This window comes from Vidua macroura, chromosome 18, assembly GCF_024509145.1.
Source record: "Vidua macroura isolate BioBank_ID:100142 chromosome 18, ASM2450914v1, whole genome shotgun sequence".
NCBI classification, from domain to species: domain Eukaryota; kingdom Metazoa; phylum Chordata; class Aves; order Passeriformes; family Viduidae; genus Vidua; species Vidua macroura.
The window spans coordinates 7,165,153-7,186,909 of NC_071588.1; the positions used below are offsets into that span (position 1 = coordinate 7,165,153).

Here is a 21,757-nt window from a genome sequence, read left to right on the forward strand (position 1 = left end):
GGATGGCGAGGGGTCTGGAGCACCTCTTAAGAGGGCAGACTGTGGGAGCTGGGCCTCTTTAGTCTGAAGAGAAGACTCTTTTTCACTGGTGCCTAGTGATGGGATAAGGACCAATGGCCTTAAACTGGAACACAAGAAATTTCACCTCAACATGAGGAAGAACTTTAGGTTGAGGGTGGCAGAGCACTGGGACAGCTGCCCAAGGAGGTCGTGGGGTCTCCTTCTGTGGAGACATTCCAAACCCACCTGGATGCATTCTGTGTCACCTGTTCTCGGTGACCCCGCTTTGGCTGGGGGGTCGGACTGGATGATCTCCAGAGGTCCCTTCCAACCCCAGCGATTCTGTGATTCTGTCATACTGCACTGGATCTCTCCAGGCATCACTGGGTCCGCAGCACTGGAAACAGGAACCTGCGTTTTGGGAAATAAAAGTGGTTACCAGCCAGGTGGACTCAGCAGAGCCGAGCTGGCAGCACCCACCTGGGCATTCCATCCCACCTCTTGTGCCTCTGGCCTGAACGCTGCTCCCTCTTCACATGGAGACTCCCTTCAGAAGCCAGAGCTCATTACAGCTCCACACATTGCCTTGTGCAGAAGAAAGACACGGTGGAACTGGAATGTTAATTACCTCACACTGGAATGTTAATTACCTGTAGATGGCCAATGGGGCTGTCTTAAGCTCACAACAGAGGCCTCATGGAGAAAGAATCAGAACAGAGCCCCCTTTTTCTGAGCTGACATCCCAAATTCAGCACTGGTTTCTGCCTGTCAGATTCAGTAGTTTGCAAATGGTGACAGAACTGCTGCTGAATGTGGACCTTGGGATGCCAGCAGATTCTACAGATTCCATTATCCAGCTTTTGTTTATTTAATTATGCATTCTTACCACCTGTTCAAGCTCCAACTCCATACCCACATTCCCCACACCACAAATTCTATAATACTATTCCTGCTATTCCACTGGCATGCCAGCTGGGCAGACAGTTTCCAGCTGCCAGATTTCAACCAGTGTGAGTGACCCAGAGCCACTGAGACCAGAGCCTGTCCCCGGCCGAGTTAACAGGCTCAGGCTCCTGCAGCACTGACAGCAGGGGTACAAGGACGCTGTGCCTGCCCAAAGAAAATGGTCTTTCTGTTAAAGTTCAGCCACCTTCCAGCCTTCCCAGCAGCGTGTCTTTCCCCTGTCCACCACTCCGTGTCTCTGTCTCACACACACGATGCAGAGGAGGCACATCTGACTGGAGCACAGGTCCTCGGCTCTGGGGCATTTCACAGACAGACATTGGCTCCCAGGGGTCACATAAGTAAATCAGACCCTGATGAAAATCTGCTACACACCCTCCTTTATCCTTCTTGCCTGCTCATTCTCTGTGTTTAAGATACTCAGCTTTCTTTTGCTTCTGATATAGCTTTAAAATGTTAATATTTTCCTTCAATTTATTTTATTATATAGGCAGGTGTGTGTATTTATACTGTGTATGTTCTTTCTTACCGAGAACCCAGAAGAAAAAAGTTCTGTTTCAAAACCTCACATCCAGTTCCTCCTAAAGTAGCACGGTCCCTCTTCCCCAGGTCTCAGTCTCCCAAAGTCCTGCAAATGCTTTCAAAATCTTTTCTCTCAAAATGCCTTTTCTCTTTTATCCCTAGTAATACTTATTCTCCATTAAATGCTCCCACTTGTGTCCTACCTCTTCCTCACCAGCCTGCCCTCTAACCTGAATCCCATTTGACCTCCAGCATCTCACAAAAGAAGGAAAAAACTGCACCAGACACCATCGCTCACTTGGGGACAGGGACAGGCTGCAGCTGGATTGGACAAATAAAACTATTCCTGATAAATCTCTCAGTAGCTTGAACTGAATTCTAAAATCATATGGTTCCATTTGAAATTTCAGTGCTATTCAAGGTGCATTGCTCACAGAAGTACCTGTCATTTGAGGTCAAAATCCCAGTAATAAACATAGGCAAGTTTCTGGAGTGCATGACAGTGTCACCAAATGCGTCAGGGCTGAGCTCTGCTCACCACCAGAAAAGTTTCAGATTGTTATTAAGCAGTAGTCAAAATTGTTTCCCCAGCACAAAAAAAGTATTGCTGAACATCTGAGCAATCTCATTATGCTAGAAAATTAAAATGGATAATATGTTTGCCTCAGTGCTGCATTTTGGCTGTCATTCTTCTGCACTAACACTTCACCATCAGGAATCTCCTGTGCCTGTGCTCCATTCTGCAGTTTATTTTTGCTTGGGTTAGGTACTAATACACTTAGACAATTTATGTTCAAAAGTCTTTTGAGATTACCTTAGATTTTCCTCAGTATGTCCAAAAATGTTATTAATTAGATTATAATTACCAATTTTAAAAACTTGCAATTCAATTAGGTAAAAAAAATCTCAAAAATAATTTGTTGAAGATTACCACTAGCTTGAATATACAGTCCTGTGTTCAACAATAACTATCCAGCTTCTTGCTCTTTGTTCTTTTTATAAGTATTTATATTGCTGCTATTTTAATCCAGTTTTATTGTGTTGTATTTCATCTGTAAGCAGAAAATCCATCTAAGAGGATAACAACCTACTGATGCCCACTAATGGAATTATTCTGTTAGTGAAAACAGTAAATGCTTGTGCTACTGATGCCATAGGTCCAATCATCAGGGATGATTCCCAGGGGCTTATCCCATTTCTGTGGTTTGATGCAGAGGTACCTTCAAGGAGGATGCCCAAGGTTAGGGCAGCCTCTGAACTGTGCTGTGACCAGAAAGAAGAAAAGAGAAGTCAGAAAGCCAGCAAAAGGTTTCAGAAAGGTCAGCACAGGTGGGGCCCAACAAATGGTTTCCCCTGGCAGGCAGAAAAACCCACAGCAGCCCTCGGGGCTAACTTCACCAGGAATACAAACAGCTCATCTCTGGATGGGACTTGGATCAGCACAGGGATGAGTCAGTGTTTGGATGTTTTACCATTAGCTACAGGGAGAGCAAGGGCAGGTCTCTAGCCTACAACTGGCAAGCAAAGTTTATGAATTTTCAGGCTTTTTTTTCTTAAACAAAATAGAGTAATAAAAGGACATCTAAAACAAGGAAAATGTGGTTTTGAAAAGCCTCTTCCATGACCTCAAAAATTTTTACTCAGCATGTATCACCTTCCCACTACTAAAAAAAAAAAAAAAAAAAAAAAAAAAAGTAAATTTATTCTCAAAAGAACAACAGAGAGAGAGGAAAAAAGCTAACATTATGTCATTTGAACCACATGCATTCAGACATACACTGTGGATTTACTGCTGGCTTTCTTAAAGGAAATATTGATGTCATCCTGGCCTGCTTCAGATCCTGCAACATTTAAATGATACACTAAACTTTTGGGTTATAAGATGATGCTACTTAAGCTCACTTAATAATTTATTTTTTTTATGGAGCAAGAGAGAATACCGATTTTAAGCAACTTTTGTTAGTATGATTTGATTAGTTAAAAAAACAAAAAATATTTTGAAGCAGATGCTGGCTTCCTGACTGTGTCTGACTGCATCACTGAAGGGTAACCAGGACAAATACTGTGTTGGTTAAATACAGCACAAAATTTTGGGAGATTGTGGCATGAAAGAAACTCTACATATATATATTATAGCAGTGATTCAGATATTGAATTTAATCTAGGTGGTGCGAATCACCTACTAAAGGAGTCTTTATATTTCCTTTGACCAGAAAAAAATGAGAAGTACATTTAAGATGAAAGACTCATCCTCTTCTCCAGGCACACTCTCTAGAAACATATTTAAAAGCAGGCCTCACCTTATCTTAAGCATACAAAGTCTTTATATCATGAATGATTAATCTATTTCTTAATTTTGCTCTCACAGTCACCATCTTTCTAACTGAAGTGGATTGAAAGAATTTTTTTAGTAACAGTGGGCATCACTGGTCAACTGAAGTACCTGAAATACACCTATAAGGAACTGCTCTTGTTTCCTGGGACTGAATCCTTTTCCCTACTCCTTTAGTAAGGAGTGAGTGAGCCTCTTCAGTACACTGTGACGGAGAATCAAAAAAAAGTCTCCTTGCAAGGTCTTGTACTTCTTAAACTGTCCCTCAGTGGTTGAAACTGCAGTGACAGGACAGTTCTAGGACCAAGGCCAGTCTTCTGTCTATTGGCATGTGAAGCTTTGCCTCTGCTGGAAAACTTAAAAAAAAAGAGTTTCTACAGAGGACAAGAATGAAAATGTAGAGAATTCCTTCAGATGTGGGGGTATTACCTGCCAGATCTTTGTGTGCTCTAGAATCACATGGAGTGTGCCTTGAATGCTACAGGGCATTGGAGATTTCTGAAATGGCTGTCGCCCCATCATGTGCAGGAACTGTGTTTCCAGCCTTAGGTGTCTCACAGTTTGTTACTGACAAGTCCTTCTCAGTGCCTTTGCTTTCAGTCATCCAAAGCCAGAAGTTTTCACTCTACCAAACACATTCAGAGTTGCAGATCAAGACACACCAGAAATGTAATTGTGAAAGACCTATTAAAAAAGTCACTTCTGAGCTGGAAAACCACTTTTATTAACAGTCTCTGGCCCTTTCATTAAGTAAACACCTCAGTTCTGTCCCTGAAGTCACACCCATGAAACTAAGGCTTTATAACAGCCGTACTAACACTGCATTATCTAATGTAACGCTCTAATAAATGATGATGTATCCTGCCAGAAGGGCTTAATTTGAAACAGATGGTCTAAAGAATGGAAACATAAGCAAAGTATTTCACTGTAATCATTCTCCAGGAAACAAAAGGGGATTTGATATTGTTGCCTCAAGGACCACCTGCCCCCCCCAATGTTTTTGTCTTAGACAACAGTAAACTTTGATTTTGCTAATGAAGCACAGGTGCTGCTGATAGCTCCTAACAATGAAACAACTCAGGCATTTCTCCTAATCCTGATTAGCAAGTGAGAATTTGCTTTTGCAACAGCACATGCTGCTTTTGCAAAGTTCAACTGATCTCCCTTTGCACTGTTTTCTTTTATTTTTATGTTTTAGAAAGAAAAATAAATAGTTATGGCCTTGACAGTGTTGGCTTCTATTGTGTTTGATAGTAACTGTCACTACTGAGCATTTAATATTTAGGCACTGCAGTCTGTAAACCCAGCACTGCTTTTAGGTGCCCTTGCAAACCACAAAAAAAACTGCTCTGCAAAATTCCCTTAGCAGGAAAGAGAGTGCTCTGCCTGCAGAACCATCTGAGACACCGTGACGTACATAATTACACACTTTAAGAGATTTCTAGTTCTAAGGATCCCTTTAATGCTTTACAAGAAATACAAAGGCAAAATTCTAGCTCCCTCAAATATTCTTTCCTATCTCTCTGCCAGGAGCTGTTTTAGCTATTCCCTGCTTTACTTCAAAAAAAATCACCCTAGGGATGAGCTTGGCACAGGCTGTCTAAACCCTGCTGATTCTCTTTTTGGCAACAGCATTTAAATGCAGTGTTTTCACATACAGGCTGCATTGAGGATGTGTAGGCAAAACCCAGGGATGAAATAGTTTTGGGAGAAATGATGCTAGCTCCAGGTCTGGAGAGCCTGGGAGATAGTCAGCCACACAGGTGACATTCTCTGCTGGCCACAGGGCAGAAATAGCAGCTGTGGCAGCAATTTAGCCAGACAAGCTCTCCCAACATCACTCCCCCTTCAGAGAGACCAAGGCCCAGGCCAAGCCAGGCACTTGCTTACACTGCACCCACCTTTAAACACATGCATAATCTTTCTGAAGGCACTGGACCTTGTCAGTATTGTGCCGGTGTTTAAAAAATGCCACATTGTGCAGGGAAATAATGACCTTTGGAGAGACTCCATTTTTGTATTTCAAGTTTCTCTCTGCAATGCTGAAGACTATTTCTTCCCCTCACCTCTAATGAAAAACTCAGAAACCCCCAAAGCAACCATTTACTTGAGACTTCAGGAGCTTCAGGCCATAAAAATCCCAAGCATTGTGAGACCAGTCCAAATAGCTTGGAAGTAAGAGAAGCTAATAGGATATTCAACTGTTTCAACACAGATGTGTGCTTAAGTGTCTCCTACACATTAGTCACACTATCTAGAAAGCTTGGTACAAAGCCAGGAGCTAAGAAATCTTTAATATTAATGGCTATTCTCCTGAGTCACTGTGTGACCACTCTTCTGTAGTAACTGGCCGAGAGCACTGTCCTGGGTGCTGTGCAGTCTGTGTGAGCACAGGTGCCCTCCTGACCCTGTAGGGAGGAATTTCACACTGTGCTCACTGGATTTATACCTCTAGGGAGAATACCAATGGAAAGGTGAATTTGTCCCAGTGACAGTATCTCTTGAAGAAAAAAAGGGATGTAATATACATCTACATGACTGCTGGAACACAGCAATAGCCTTGCCTCTGCTGACAGAGGTGATGAGCAGAGCACCAGACAGCACAGTGCTCTCTCCTGATGGTGTGGTTGTGAGCACTGCTTGCACATAAAAGGAGTTAATGCAGTTCCTATGTCTGATCAGGGTTTGTTTTTGCCTGAACACAAGTTGCAAAGTCCTGGATGGAGGAAACAGAATCTAATATCAGTTATGACAGTCAGCACCTGGATCTGTGGAAGTATTCCAAGCTTTCATTAGTCTGAGACCTCTCCTACAGCATAGTACACAAACCCCCAGCTTGAATCTCGTAGCTGTGAGCAGCACATAATGATGTTATTTCACCTGAGTGGGTTTTTAAAAAAAAAATTTCTCTCAACAATTAGAAAATCTCAACAATTAGAAAATGGAGAACATCTTCTCATATTAAAATACTCATTACTACACATGCCATCTTTCTGTCTCATCCTCAACACTAATAAGCACAGGACCTAATTACCCTCATTTATAAATAACTTTCCTCATCCTATCTCTGTCCAACAATGTTTTGGCAGGCATCCTCAGCAGAAGATTTGAAATTATGTCCCTGCCAAAAACTATTGCTGCTGATGAATCACAGCACACACAGTTGAAAGGCTGTGGTTGGTTTTATAAATATCTGGGCACATACATATATATGTACGTGTATATTTATGTGTGTGTGTGTAACAACTTGGAAATTGCAATAGGTATAGATCAGGCAAAATGGCATTGTGGCTCTTCCTCTCTTCCAAATGATGTTACTGAAGTTATTTCATCAAATTTCTGCTAATGTATTCATGCATTTCCTAAGGAAATGTTAGGGACCCTCAGGTGAAAATCAGCCTGCTGCATTGAGCCAGTCTGAGCACCACATTAGTGTAAGTTATTCAAGTCACTAGTTGTAGGATTCAAGTGATTAATTTATCCTTAAGCCTAGGATTAGGCAGTCATGGAGCATCCAAGGAACTCAGCTTCAAAAATCAAGTCATGTCAACCCAGGCTAAGGAGAGCATTGCTTTCCCAACCCATGCAGGGTATTGCTAATAATAGTAGCATAATGTATATGTATTTTTATACATACAGAACTGAACCAAAAGCAGAGAGCACACCCCAAGTCTCTTATGCCCAAAAAGGACTCTTTCCATCATTTGTGTCACAGTGCTGAAATGCAGTCCTGCATCCAGGGCTTCAGAGATACATAAACAGAAGCTGTATAAATATCCCTAGAATTTGAGTACATATAATAAAAATATTATTCTCAAAAATAAATGAAAATATTAATAGAGAACCATATTAAAATTCTGTTAAAATGAGGGAGAAATACACTAAATTTCTATGATATCTATTCATATGAAGGTTTTTACATGTTTTAAAATATGTAGTTATTTTATTTTTCAATATAAGTGGAAACAATTTTTTTGCCTTTACAGTTAAATAAACTCAGGCGACTTCTGTTTACACATCGACACACCTATTGTTCTCTACTCCTTAAATCAGGATGTGTTTTCCTGTGTTAAAATCCCAGGAATTAATAGTTTCCATCTTATTCCTACTCCTTGAGTGAAAGACCATACTAGAAAAGGAATAATTTTGTGCACTAATAGACATTATTCCTTCTTTGACAAGCTTTATGTGCTGTTAATATGACAATGTAGATAAATGGATATGTACTTCTGTACAACACTGAAACAGACACAAAAAAAGACCAAAATTAATAACATTTTTCACATGTCAACACAGCACTTCAGTCCTTGCCCTCAAGAGATGTGAAAGGCTGGGTTTCCTCAGCTGCCCACAGCATGTCAATGGCTGTGGAACTCAGCTCTTGATGTGTTCTGTGCCTCACCAGCACATCACAGTGTCCCCCTTTCTTGAGGTCACTCCCAAGCTACAGCCATTTCTTTTACTGCATTTCTGCTCAGTCATTTTGGATATTATTATATATATGTACAACTGCTCCAAGAAGCAGGCAGGGAAGAGCAGAACTGCTTAAGGCAATGAAGCATATGGTCTCTTGGAATGAGGATTGTGCTATGTGGGTAATGTGCAGAGGCTTTGGATTATAGGGAAATATGCAGGGAGTCAATGGAAGGATCAAGGCAGAAATGTCTTTATCTGTTTACTAAAACAGCTTGCCAAAGTCAGTGTGAAATACCAAGATTATTGTCAAAAACACCCATCACAAACACCCAAAAAACTTCCTCCTCATGTACATGACCTAGGTGATGCTTTCATTTGAGGCTGTGCCCTAAATATGCCCTACTGCTCCAGGATACCTATGGGAGGCATCTGCCTGTCTTCAGCTACAAAGCTGATTGCAGAACAGTAGGGCCTGAGCCTCTCACAAACACAACACATTTGTGAGTCAGCAAGTCACATCCCCATCCAACATGGAGCAAAGAGGCACAGAAAGACAAAGGAAGCAGCAGGAACCTGCAGTGGAGTCAGGAACTGGTGCCAGAATGCCTGAAGCCCATTCCTGTGCCTCACATGCAGCCTGTGTTTGGAGAAGAACACCTGGCTGGTACCTCTGTCACTGTGAGCCACAGCTCGAAGCTGAGACGCTCCCAACAACAGCAGTGCAAAGCATGTGAGTTCTGATGGAGGAGATTGTGGCCAACAACAGAGCAGTTTGTCTCCACTATGTCACAGTGTGCCCAAAAAATTAGTCATAACCAAGTATCACCTATTTATAACTACTTACTTCTCTGTTTTTAAGTCTGTTGTTTTAGGTATCTGTCAATGAGACAGTAAGGGCTGATCCCAAGGCCAGATGGATCCATAATATACAGGCTGCAAAAAACGGATTATGCTGTTACTCACTGAATTTACTCAGACACTGCAGTTTCTACAAGATGAGTTTTTCCTGAGAAAAAGTAGCATTGCTTGTATTTAAAAAACACCCTCAACAATCCTTTCACCATCTGTTCCAATGACTGTACAAGAGAAAAAGCTAACAGCAAAGCTGTATTCTGCTAAACCACCTGTGTCTGTGACTAGAACCAGAATATAATGCAATTTTATGAGCTTCCACAGTCAGCTCTGACCCAAAGATCCCCATGTGCTCTGCCTCTATGTAACTGAAAGAGGCTTTCAAGTTATTTGAGTGTCCAACTGGCACACCAGGAGCCATCCACCTCATATCCATGGGAACAGTGAATGCAGGAGGAAACCACTGCCCAGGAGCCCCTCCCCTGCACGCTGCATGAAAGGACAAGCCAGAAGGCAGAAGAGCCCACACTGCTCCTCCACCATTAATCCCAAATTCCTCCTTGCTGCCTGCCACTCAAAAATGCCTCCATGAAGACTATCTCTGTTCCATGGAGTAGGGACAGAAGTTGCATTAAAAAGACTTGACCCCAGAATGGGATGTGTTTATGAAATTCCACTTTTCCCTTTGTGCTGTTGTGAGGAAGAAAAAAAAAAAAAAAAAATAAAGGCAAGTATTTGATTTGCTCCAAGTTAGAGGCTTGAAGAAGTCCTAATGGCAATGAACTATAGCAGAGAGCAAATTCCTGTGGGTACCACTCCTAATGGCATGTAAAGTACAATGAGGCACTGTTAAAGGAAAAACTAGCAGTGATTTAAGTAGTAAGAAAGTAAGTAAGATTTCAGTGTGAGCTAGGCATGGCACTCATGAGCTCGATATGTTATCATTATACTGAAAACAGGAATTCTCATTTTAGGTGTTCATTTGGGGTATCAAATCTTGTGATTTTGGCGCTGAAAGCCCTACTTTGAGTCCTCGTGGCTGACTGTGTACAATGGTAAGATTTATTGAAGCCAAACCCAGGAGCATGCTTTAGTTCCAAAACAACAGTGCTAACTAAAGGACAGTTCTTCACTTGCATGGAAGGCGACTTTTCCCTTGGAGAGTTCCAGGCATTGCCATTTCTCTGGCTAACCACATATATCCTTCCCATTATTCTTTCAGTTACCACTGAACTCAGTGGGAGGGTTTCACAAACACAGACAGTGCTCAAATAAATCCTTGAAAATCCTGCTCTTACCCCACATTGAAGAGGATAGATGGATAGTCCAAGCCCCATGTGGAGGCTGGAAGTTAAAAGATGTGAAATAAACCTCAGAAGGCAGCACACAGCCTTTATGGCTTTTACATGGCTGATACTTCACCAAGTCTGCTGAAATAAAGGTTTTTGAATTACTAATGTTCATAAAAGAATTCTATTTCAGAAAGGGGATATTTTTAAAAATAAAATACTTACCTGTGGTACTCCCTTTTTTCTACAATGCAGCTAAACCCCTAGAAAAGCTCCTGGTCTGGCAGAATCTGCTGCCTAAGCCATGTTGGGCACTTCTGCCATGTAGTCTGATCAAACTGGTCCATGCCCACAAAGGCAGAAATTACTTCCATTAATGAGGAGCAGATTGACAGAATATCTTAACACAGTCTAAAAATGTTATTAAACCTCAGCATTGCCCACAGTGCTCACTGTCCATCCCAGCCAGGGATATTCTACATCTAATATCAAATGGACAGGCTATGTCAGTGCTTTATAAATCACTGTCTGAAAAATCCACACAAGGGATGGACATGTAAAAGGTGAAGAGGATGGCAACATAACTTCTAAGGCAAGTTGCTCTTACATATTCTCTACTTTCTGCACACTTCCAGCACTGCCTTCCCTTCTGTCTGAATATCCCTTAAAATGGTGGGTCTGTCTACTAGTCTTCCATGGCCTGGAACATAACCACTGGCAGAAACACTGTTTCCAGTCTACTTTATTTGCTTACATTTTTAAAAAGTAATTTCAGTTTTGTATCTTGCTGCTGATACAACCATTTTTTTTTTTCTATCAAGACAGATCAGTTCCATTTAAAATGTATCAGAGACAGACACCTGTAACTAGTTTTACCTGACTCTATGTACACAGTTACATATACATTATATACATATAGGCATTATATATATACATATAAATATATACACATATATATAAGGCACTGTAAAATGTACCATCACTTCTCCAGGACTGTTTTAATCTGTAAAAGTAGATCATATTTTTTCATATAATTTGAAATGCTTTTAAACATTTAAAAAATGTTTCAGGGTTAGAGATATCAGCTGTGAAATAAGCCTTATGTTAAATTTCAAGTTATTGTGACAAGATGAACAAAACCAATTTTGACAGTAATTCTAATCTATTTATTGTAAAACTGATTCTCTCTTTTTAAAAGACATATTCACCTGTATAAAGAGTTTCCTTTGTCTCTCATTATGTTCCAAAATGTGAACCTAAACTTGTCCTGCAGAATGAAAAATAACAACAATGAAAAAATGAAATACAAACTTGGATAATTTACCCATTACTTAGAGAGAGGAAAGCCAAGATTGCTGTAAGCCAAGATATCTTTAAATAAAATGTATTGAAACAGATCATGGCCTTATATAATCCTGCTTGATGTAGCCAACATCCATGGAGCCTGGTGATTACAGTTTGAGCCATTTTATATAAAAGGTAATCTCTGCCATGTGAAGACACAACAGCACACAAATATGATTGGCATTTATAATGAACATGCTTGAATGGATCCTTGCTTAATGCAATTAGCCTATATATGCAAATTATGGCATCAGAAATCCCGCAGCAGCTGCAGGGCTTGGCAGCTGCATGTGTTGTAAGACAGCCTGACAGATCAAATGGACATATTTCCAAAGACTAGAAACAGATAGACAGATGAAGACAGATTAAGAATTGCGCATGTTTGGGATTTATAAACCCACATGACCTGGACAGAATGTATTCAACAAATACCAATATAAAAATTTTTCCAGTTACTCTGTGGCAGTGATTCAAAACTGTGCTGGACCACAGGATCCCTATTAACCCCACAACTTAAATAAACAGTACAGAAAACTTCATTTAGTGTTGCTTCATGGACCACTTACTGTGACCTCCCAAACGCCATTGGTCACTACTGGGAGACACTCTTTAAAGACTCACCATATCTCCTACTCTACCATAGGCATCTTGAAAATGAGATTTAACATGCAGTCACTTCCTTTAAGATTTTGTCAGTTTCATCCTTTGCACTGGGACTGGCCTTTCCAGTTCTGCTCTTCCAGTTCAGGTTTTGCACAAGTGGAAGTGAGAAAGGGCAGCGCACCGTGAACCATCTCAGCAAATGAATGCAGCTGAGGCAGAAACAGACTCTTGAAAATACTGAAGTGACTCAAAGGTTTAAAAAATATATATGTATTACGAGAGCCACAAAAAAGGTTACAGACAGAGCTCCACAAAGCCTGCACGGATACATTCCAACAATTCAAGGTGGCAGAACAGGTGAAATACAGACCATAAAAACGGTTTGACATTTACTTTCCAGACTGTCAGAGACAGAAAAGCTTGACCCCATCTTTCCCACACACACAAAAAAATATTGACTATATATATATATCTCTCTATATATCTCTAGTCTGGACCACAGATATAGTCCAAAGAAAACCACATTGCAATTTCCATATTAGGCTTGTAGGAGAGTAGGCATCATCTGAGGAACGTCCACTGTAAGGCCCGGGAGGGACCCTCGTGGGCCGAGCTGACACAACATCACGCTTGGTTAGAATTAGAACAGCAACACCCCACAGCTCATGTGCTGCACATGGCTACCAACACAGAGCTCTGTGCAACCCCCCGAGCTGGCTGAACCAAACTGAGTAAATACATTTGTTTTGCTTAATTAAAAAAAAAAAAAAAAAAAAAAAAGCAGATGCAAGATATTAGGGCAGTTCCTGTTATCACCTTCCTTAAAAATTCAAGACTTGAAGACTTCTTTAATGTACTTGCTTACAGACATGTTTTGAGACTGTATTAATGATCTTCAGGAAAATATGCCACCCTGAGGCTTTTTCCCTTGTTCACTTCAGGTTATGTCTGCATCCAGTTTTGACATGGGGGCCAAATGCTGGTTGTCTGTCAGTGCAGTATTTGGCCCGGAGTTTCAAAGTCTTTGCTATTCAGACTTTCCTATGAGGTCAACAAACAAAGTAGTAAAAAAAGAAAATATTAAGGCTTCAAGTAAAAATATTTTCTCTCTCTCCCACCCATGTAGTAAGGTACATTTAATTCCATAATACTCAATATATTATACAACTAAAGATATAGAGATCCAACTTTTCAAGGCAGAAAAGTACTACAATGAAAACCTGGAGGCTAAATGGGAGCATATGAACAGGGAACAAACAGATAATAAAATGCAATATGCAATGAAAACTGATGCATAAACTAAAAAAAAAACTATTGCTCTTTTTTAAATAAGTAATACAATCCACAGCTACAAATAAAAACATGTTGAAAATATTTAAGACTTTTGAAACATGAAATAAGCATGACAAAAACAAAGAAGCTACCTTACAGGATGTGTTAACTTGTGCTGGATTTTCATGGCTGATCCCCACCTACTATAAATTAGCATCATTTAAATGAGCTTTCATGGAGCCACACCAATTTACACCAGCTGAAGATTTGGCCTGCAGTGTCTGTAAAAACAGGGTATCTTGACAGAAGAACCTTACTGCTGAGAACCTGTAAACTGCTTAAAGAACTATGCTTTAATATGGGCTGGATTCTGCTCAAAAAATAGATTTAATAAATAGGTCCCCAGTCCCACAACAGGAACTATGGAACAGACACTTACATTTATAAGTAAATAGCTGCAGGTTCAGTGCCTTGGATGGAAATGAAGCTGGATTTGCTGCATGCAATCTCCTGTTAACAGTTCTGCTTAGATTATTCTTTCAGAAAATCTGAACCATTTACTCCAGGCTATGTGCACTGAATTAAATGCAAACCTCAAAAGGAAAAAGAAAACAAAAAAACTTTGGTACCATTGTAAACCTATGAAAAAGTTGAATGTCTCTCAACTGTGGGCAAAACTACTCACAAAATACATAATCCTTACTGCTGAACCTGTACTGACACAGTGCATCCTTTTATTCTCCCTTACCCCTTGTGAACTATGTCAAAATAACCCTGGATATTAGTGCTTTATACACACAATACTGTGTTTAGTCTTACTGAGAAATTCTCTCATGAACTAATGTAGTTAACTTCAAAGGCTCTTTGGCCCTTCAAGTTCCTCAGTAGCTTTTTCATTTATAAATGCAAGAGAAAGAACGATCAAAGTGGAGCATCACTGGGATGCAAATCTCAAATATTACATTGGTGCAAATTTTCAGCCTTGCTTGCATGAATTTCATGTACATATTCAAAGATACATGATAAAATGTGCCCTTGTCTCACTCCCTAATCCCATGTGTTTCCTACCCCCTCTTTTTCAGGGCTTACATATGGCATACATGATACTTTAAAAATAAGTAATTTTGTGATACTCTATGCACCAGAGTGAATTCCAGTCCTTAAAGAAGTACTGCATCTTCCTGAGGAGTTAACATCAGGGTAGACTGCAGATTAATAACAGTAAAGATGGAAGAAATCTGTAAGGCCATCTGGTCTACCCCTTGTCCCTACAGATTCACCTCTCACAGAAAATTTTTAATGACTTGTCCAAATACAGTTTGACTGTCCTAAACAGTTTGTCCAAAACTCTGCTTGGAAGACTATTCACTGCCCCTTCCTCTCCATCTGTTCTGCCCCATTCCAAATGTAGACCATTGGTTACCAGTGACAACCCTTGGATTTACCTTTGGTTTTACAACTATTAAGTAACATATTTGTAAAATTATGATACTCAATTTTCACTTCATTGCTTAGCCAGTGGCATGTTTTAGCCCTTTAAATCTTCTCATTAGCCAGCCCAGACAGTTCTTGAATATATGTTGCTCCATCAATACCTGATCCAGTTTGCCAGCATCCTTCTGGTACCATGGTGCCTCCAACTAAAGACAATGTTCTATGTGCCAGTGAGCAAATCTGCACAGCAAGACTATTGCTTCTCTGCTCTGCAATATCCCTACACCAGGCATTTAAAATATCACCAAGGCAATAAAATGCACACTGATTTCTACTTCACCCTCTCAGAACTTTAGCCTATTGCGGATGCATTGCTTTCCATGTTTCTTCCTTCAGGCAACATAGAGCATTACACAGAGAGATGATTAACTTTCTTATGTTCTCTTCAACCTTTGTCTCCAAATAATAATGTGATATACAAGGGACATAATAACCATGTATTGCAGCAGATGTCAAGATTCATCAAATCAAAATATAAATTTTAACCAGGCAAAATTAAGGTCAATATTTGCCTTCTGGAACAATTAACCTCAACATACATGAAAACAAATAAGATACTATGAACACATTCTGAATTGCTACCAAATACCTGGAGAGCTTTCCATTATAGTCAAGGACTGAAAAAGATTTAACCCCTTGAAATGAATATCCTGAAAAATGATGGATTTAGATCTCTAATCAAAACTATTCACCAAGAGAACCAGGTGGAAAGTCAAGGTCTTGTATGCTGACTGGCTCGGTGACAAATAATAATTTTTAGTGACTTTGGCAACAGTCGTTCAGGATATTCTTAACTGCACACATGATCTAGTTAGCATTGGTCCAGATCTCAGTACTTTTGACTTCTCAGGTGTTAACTGAATGGTAAGGAAAAGGAGATAAAGAATAGAGAAATAAAAATCCATTTGTCCCAAAATTAGCTTTGCCAGAGTCCTCATATTTTTGACAAAAGTAATGCACCCCTTTCTTGTTTTTTACGATAAAGTTGTCTTTAAATCCAACAAAGTAAATGTAGTTTTCTGGAGACAGGAAAAAGAAACCTCAGAATGTTAAACAGATTTGATTGATATTATTTTAAAAAGTTGTTCCCCAGGGGGGAAAAACCCAAATTGAAAATCCTTTGTCTAACAGTATTGAAGACCAGAGGGAATGTGCTAGTAATTAGGCAGACAGAAAATTTATATCCTTTAGATGCACGCTTGGCTCAGTTACACACACTGTAAATTCGACAGCTTACGATAACCTTGCTGCGGGATTACACTGACGGCACCAGGGCAAGGCAGTAAACTCTGTTATTGCCTAAATCCAACAGGTAAGGAGGGTGCAGGGAAAGCAGCTGATGGCTGTTTAAAATATGTTTCCATCTGAACATTTCCTTTCTTATCTGCTTGGTTTTGTTTCTGGGTCAGAGAAGCCTTTCAAACCCAGAGGGAGCAGGAGGTCAGAGTGGCAGATCCTCGCCGGTGTTGCGGTCCTTTTCCATGGAGACAAACACGCGCACACACACACACAACTTCACACACAGGGAGGCCAAGGGCAGAGAGGGAGAAGCTGTTGCTATCCTTTCTCCTGCCCCCATTTGGGACCAGGGAAGCTTTTAAAGAAGACACGGTGTCTGCAGCCCAAGTGGCCTTGCCTTGTTCCTTCCCAGGAGGAGGAACGTGAGCGGCAGCACCCGGGGGACGACAAGAAGCTCCTGCCCAGCACAGGAACCCTACTTTCCATGTCAGCAGGAAAACAGCAGTTGGTCCTCTGGCTCCTGCCAGACACATCGCTGGCCAGAAGAACTGGGAAGGGGCATGGGAAAACTGACTGATCCTGGACTGACTGAACTGTTTCACAGCACAACTGGTACATAACAGAGTGGTTGGACAGACACGCGCACAATGGGTTTAGCGCTCTCTTGCAGGAAGGAATTCCGCTCGGTGGTGGTCTTAGGTCGTAGCCAGTTCCTGCCTGTCGTTTCAGGAAGAGTCTGATAGACTGTACAATTTTATTATTCCCTCAAGAATAAGGCTGCAGCTGGTTTTTGGCCAAAAGAGAAAGATGAAAACAGAACAAACCCAAAACAAGAAAAGGAGAGTGGCCGACTGCTGCTGCTCCTTCTTTGTTGTTATTTGAGTCTTCACAGTGCTCCTAGCTTCATGGCTGGCTGAGTGGATGGCTCTTTGTTTTTAATTCATTTTATTTTACACTGAAATTTCATAGGTTGTTCCACCAACTCCTGACACCTTCTTAACATTTGAGTGTCTAGCAGGGCTGACTGGCGTCCCCTGGGAACTTGATGTTGAACCCAACCTGGCTATTCCTTTTGGCTGTCCATTTATTTTACTGTGAGGTGTCTTCAACTGCATATCATCCCTGCATCAAAAGAAATATCAAAAGATGCAATATTAGTGACAAAGTGTGATAGCAGAATGGCTTCATTTAGAATAAACAATTACCCCCATCACCCTGAGTTCCCAACATTGCAAAATATTCAAGCCTGGGAGCAAGCTGGTTGAAGCCAGTGCATTCCATGAAAAGCCACTGAAATGAGAGAATTAATTTGGCCATTAGGTTAGTGGACCACGCCTGAGTAATATTTGTTAATTTAATTACTTGCTTAAATGCTTTGTTGTTCCAAACTAATTGCATAGGCATTTGTAGGACGCAGGAGAGTTTAACTGTTACCACTGCTCACCACTGACCTTAAGTGAAACTGTGTTTTAAAATCAGAAATAAATTCTCAGAAAAAACATTTCCCAGTTAAATATCCAGGTAAACAAAACTTTGTTGCTCATCTCTGAACCAGCTTGTTTGCACTTAACTTCAAGAGATCTACAATAATGGTTCTCCCACATTTCAGTAAGTTTTCCAAAACTGTTGGATAACAGGAGAGAGAAACCTGGGACCTTAACCAGAGGCCAGCAGAGCACAGTAAGTACCAGATACAAAGGAAACTTAGATATTTCTGAAGAGCATCTCTCCAGGTCCCAACTAAGTTGAAATACTGCATCCTCAGCAGGATCATGATCTCTTCAGACTTTGCAAGCTCCATGGCTTCCAGAAGGAAAACAGAAGCACATGCAGAAGCTGCAGCTGAGCATCTTGCTCAGGTGGCAGTTACTGAGGCTTTTGGCACAGCAAATCCTTTCTCTCCATGCTTTCTCACAGAAAGGAAGGAAGTAGCAAGGCCTTAAGGTAATGTCATGAAGCTCTGTGCTTTTATCAGCACTCCACACTGCTAAATACAGAGCTGTCAATGTCAAGCACCAGGACTGGTCTCAGCCTGTTTCCCTCAGTGCAGGGTATGTTGCACAAGTAGGATCCCAGCTCTGCCTCTGTATCCACGCAATGTCTGGGTCAGCCTCCCTTCAGGCTGCAAAGTAGAACAGTTCCACCCTTTTGTGCGTAAGGGGAGGAATAATCTGCCTCACGCCTTGGAAATTATTCCCCAGTTCAGCTATGACACCGTATCACTATGAATTTACAGCAAAACTGACCACCTGCAGTTCAAGGTGCAAGTGCAAACGTTTTGTCATGATGAGGTTGCTGTGGGGGGTGTGAGAACTGAAGAGCACCCACAAACCTCCCACTGTCATGGCCCACAGCAAACACCTCATCAGGGTGTGCCTCCAGCGCAGCTCCAGCTCCAGCCCTTGCTCGCAAGCAGATTCCCACTGCTCTCAGCCCCTCAAGCAGTTCATACCTCTGTGCTCCCACTGACTGCGCCTCTGTAATTTCCACAGTGTTCACAAACGACACAGCCTTCGGGCCTCCGTAGGAGGGTGACCTAGGCATCCCTGTGGGGGACGATGGGACCTGGTGGCCTGGGGATTTGTAGGAGCCATTGCTCACCCTGCCCTGTAGTGCTTGATGGGACTGCACATTATTATTGGCTAAATCAGCTTGCAGAGAGGTTGTGGAAGTCCTTGGGGCTCTTGTCATTGCACTTGAGAGTGAAGACACTGAGGACTGCAGTATAGGGTTCCTTGTGCTAAAGCTGGTGGCAGCCATCAGATTGTCCCTGGATCCGTATCTCATGGCCATGCTGCGCGGGTCTTCCGAGAGCGTGCTCACTTGCTGAAGGCTATAGGAGCTGGGCGTGTCATAGACACCTGAGTCTGCAAACACTGAGTCAGGGTGCGAGTGGAGGAGCTTTTCCCTCTCTTCCATCTCTTTCCTTTCCTGGATGGATGCCATAATTGTCTTGGAAAGGTTATCATAGCGCACTGGGGAGGGCTCTCGCTGATGCGGGGCTGGGCTCCCCAGCACCGGGCTGAAGCTCTGCGGTGGCTGGCGCTGCAGCTCGCTGCCCCGGAGGTGGCACATTTTGGCTGACAAATATGGGGAGTGGTACCCGACAGAGCTGACTGCAGAATGGGCAATGCACTTCCTCCCCGAGGGAGACATGGGGTTCAGCAAACTGTCATATGAAAGACTCCCATTTCTGTTTGACAGGGAATTGGGAGAAAAGATGCTTTTGTAAGGGGTGGAAGCCGCCCCTTCAGACTTTATTGGATGAAGGGGCACTTTGTCTGTCCCTCTCCTGCCAGCAGATTTCAGGCTCAAGGATCGTGAATTGATGGCAAAGGAATCTATCTGGAGTGGGGAAGACTGGTAGGTCTTGTGGAGGGAGCTCTTCCGGTAGCTGGGGATGTCCAAGCTGGGTTCGGACTGGTAATCAAGGCTCCTGCCATCCTCTTCTATCAGAGCCCCTTGACTGTGTCCCTCCTGCAAGGTGATCTAAAAGAGAGGTGAATATGAGAAACAGAAGCCAGTGACATGTAAGTACAGGTTTTGTCTCTCAGTGAGTGCATGGGAAGGACAGACCTGAAGGTCTTCCCTCTGACTGTCAGCCCAGGTTCATTACAAAAAAATCTCCTGACTCCTGTTCAACATATGGATTAGCACCTTAGAAGCAAGGAGGAGTTATTCACAGTAAGTGCTAAATAATATTGACAGTAAAAAGTAAGTTAATACATGGACACTGAAAACACTGAATGAGAGACCCAAGCTGAGACTCAAGTCTCAATCAAGGTAAATCAGATTGTTATCTGATAATACTGCCCTTGGAAAAAGCACTGCTCTTCACTTTTTCTACAAATAGCTCTTGAGCTGAGGGATGTCTGGTCTTGTGTGCTGAGACAGAAATACTTTGAGCTTCATTTCAGCATGCTGGGGACCAGCACACTCTTATCCGCTCTGCTCTGCACTATGAATATTCAGTAATTCTGAATTACTGGTCATAGGTCTTCAAAATTAGGCACTTAACCTTAATTAAAGCAGAGAGGCTCCTTCTCACCATTTAGACAATGAAATGAAGCAATTTTCTCTTTTTTATTGCCTGTGTAGGAGAAAGTGGCCACATCAGAAAAGGAAACAAAGCCCATAGTTTATTTATGTGCTTTGAAAACAGATAGGACTTCACTTTGCTTTACTCTGTGAAAATTGCTCAGAGTTCTGTTCACTTAAAATGCCATTCTGTGCTAAGCAAATAGTTTTTGCTGTTATTTTTAAGAAGAGTTTGCCATAATGCACAATAAATTGGCTACACTGGCTTTGCAAACAAAGAGTTATTATCAGTCACATATTTAATCAGAAATGCAGTTGGCACAGCTTGTTCTTTAGTTTCTTTTAAAGGAAAACTATTGAAAAAAATAAACTGAATGACAAACCCCTGGTTTACTGTGGATGTTTTTAAAAAGCTTTTTCCTTTCAGCTAGAAGATAGAGAAATATGCAAAACAGCTCACTCTCTTCTAGAGCATGGTGCTAAATTTGGCCTTCTCTGGAAAAAGGAGACCAAGTGACAGCCTGTAAAGGAGGGTGAGAGCAATGACGTAGCTTTTAAGTATATTTGTGCTACTTATCCTTGTGTCCTAATGCCTCTTTCCTGCAGCTTTCACTGCTCAAAAGCAGAATTACATTGACAGGCTGAAGAACTGATATAGAACAGACACCATGGCATTCCTCACAGCCCAGTCTCTTTACCTCTGTACCTCCTTAGGCTTGGCAGACAAATCCATGCCCTCCTATGAGCTCACCACATGAACCCCGTTTTATGATACTCCCAGCTGACTACTACAGAGTTGTCACTACTATAAAACTGAACAAGTCCCCAGAGCTTGCACACCAGTTAGCAACATCAGCAGCACTGTTTTGGGTTAGGATTGAAACAGGAACCCTCAAAGTGAAGGTGCTGTTCCGTGTTATCATTTCACAGCACTGCCCAGTCCCCTGGCCTAATCAGAACCTGCCCTGTATCTATATTGCATCTCTGGCTGTGCCCTGAATGAACACAACAAGCCTACCTTCCTTGGCTCTGACTTTTGCCGTTATGACTCAATGCTGTGGCTTCCACAGCTCAAAATTGCTAGATGATGCCTGTAAATAGAGTATTTTGAACTGGATGTCAAGCCATTTTTCATGTAATAAATTGAAAATGATAGGATATTAAACTTTTTGGATACAGTGAACACGCTGTTGTTCTTGTGTTGTCTTTCATAAGCTACTCGTTTCTTCATTAAGTGGACAAATCCAGAGAATAAGATTTACTATTACTGCAGCAAGACTAAAACTTAAACTTGGTCATAGCTGGAATTCCACTATCTATCACCATCTTTCTTTTCAAAATAAGAAGGATTCAGGAAAAGCTTTCCTCACCATTTAAGGAACATTCTGTCTTA

At 41.5% G+C, this 21,757-nt stretch overlaps 1 protein-coding gene across 1 annotated transcript in view; it reads right to left on the bottom strand.

The window, feature by feature from the left end:
• Positions 1–11,103: 11,103 nt before the first annotated feature.
• The window catches only part of ZDHHC8 (zinc finger DHHC-type palmitoyltransferase 8), a 112,135-nt gene continuing 101,481 nt past the window's right edge, over positions 11,104–21,757 (bottom strand). The window contains exons 10-11 of the mRNA XM_053993987.1: positions 18,779–19,815; positions 11,104–17,448 (exon numbers count right to left, since the gene is read on the bottom strand). Of these exons, the coding sequence (XP_053849962.1) occupies positions 17,277–17,448; positions 18,779–19,815 (1,209 nt within the window). The 3' untranslated portion in view covers positions 11,104–17,276. The remainder of the gene's footprint in view (positions 17,449–18,778; positions 19,816–21,757) is intronic.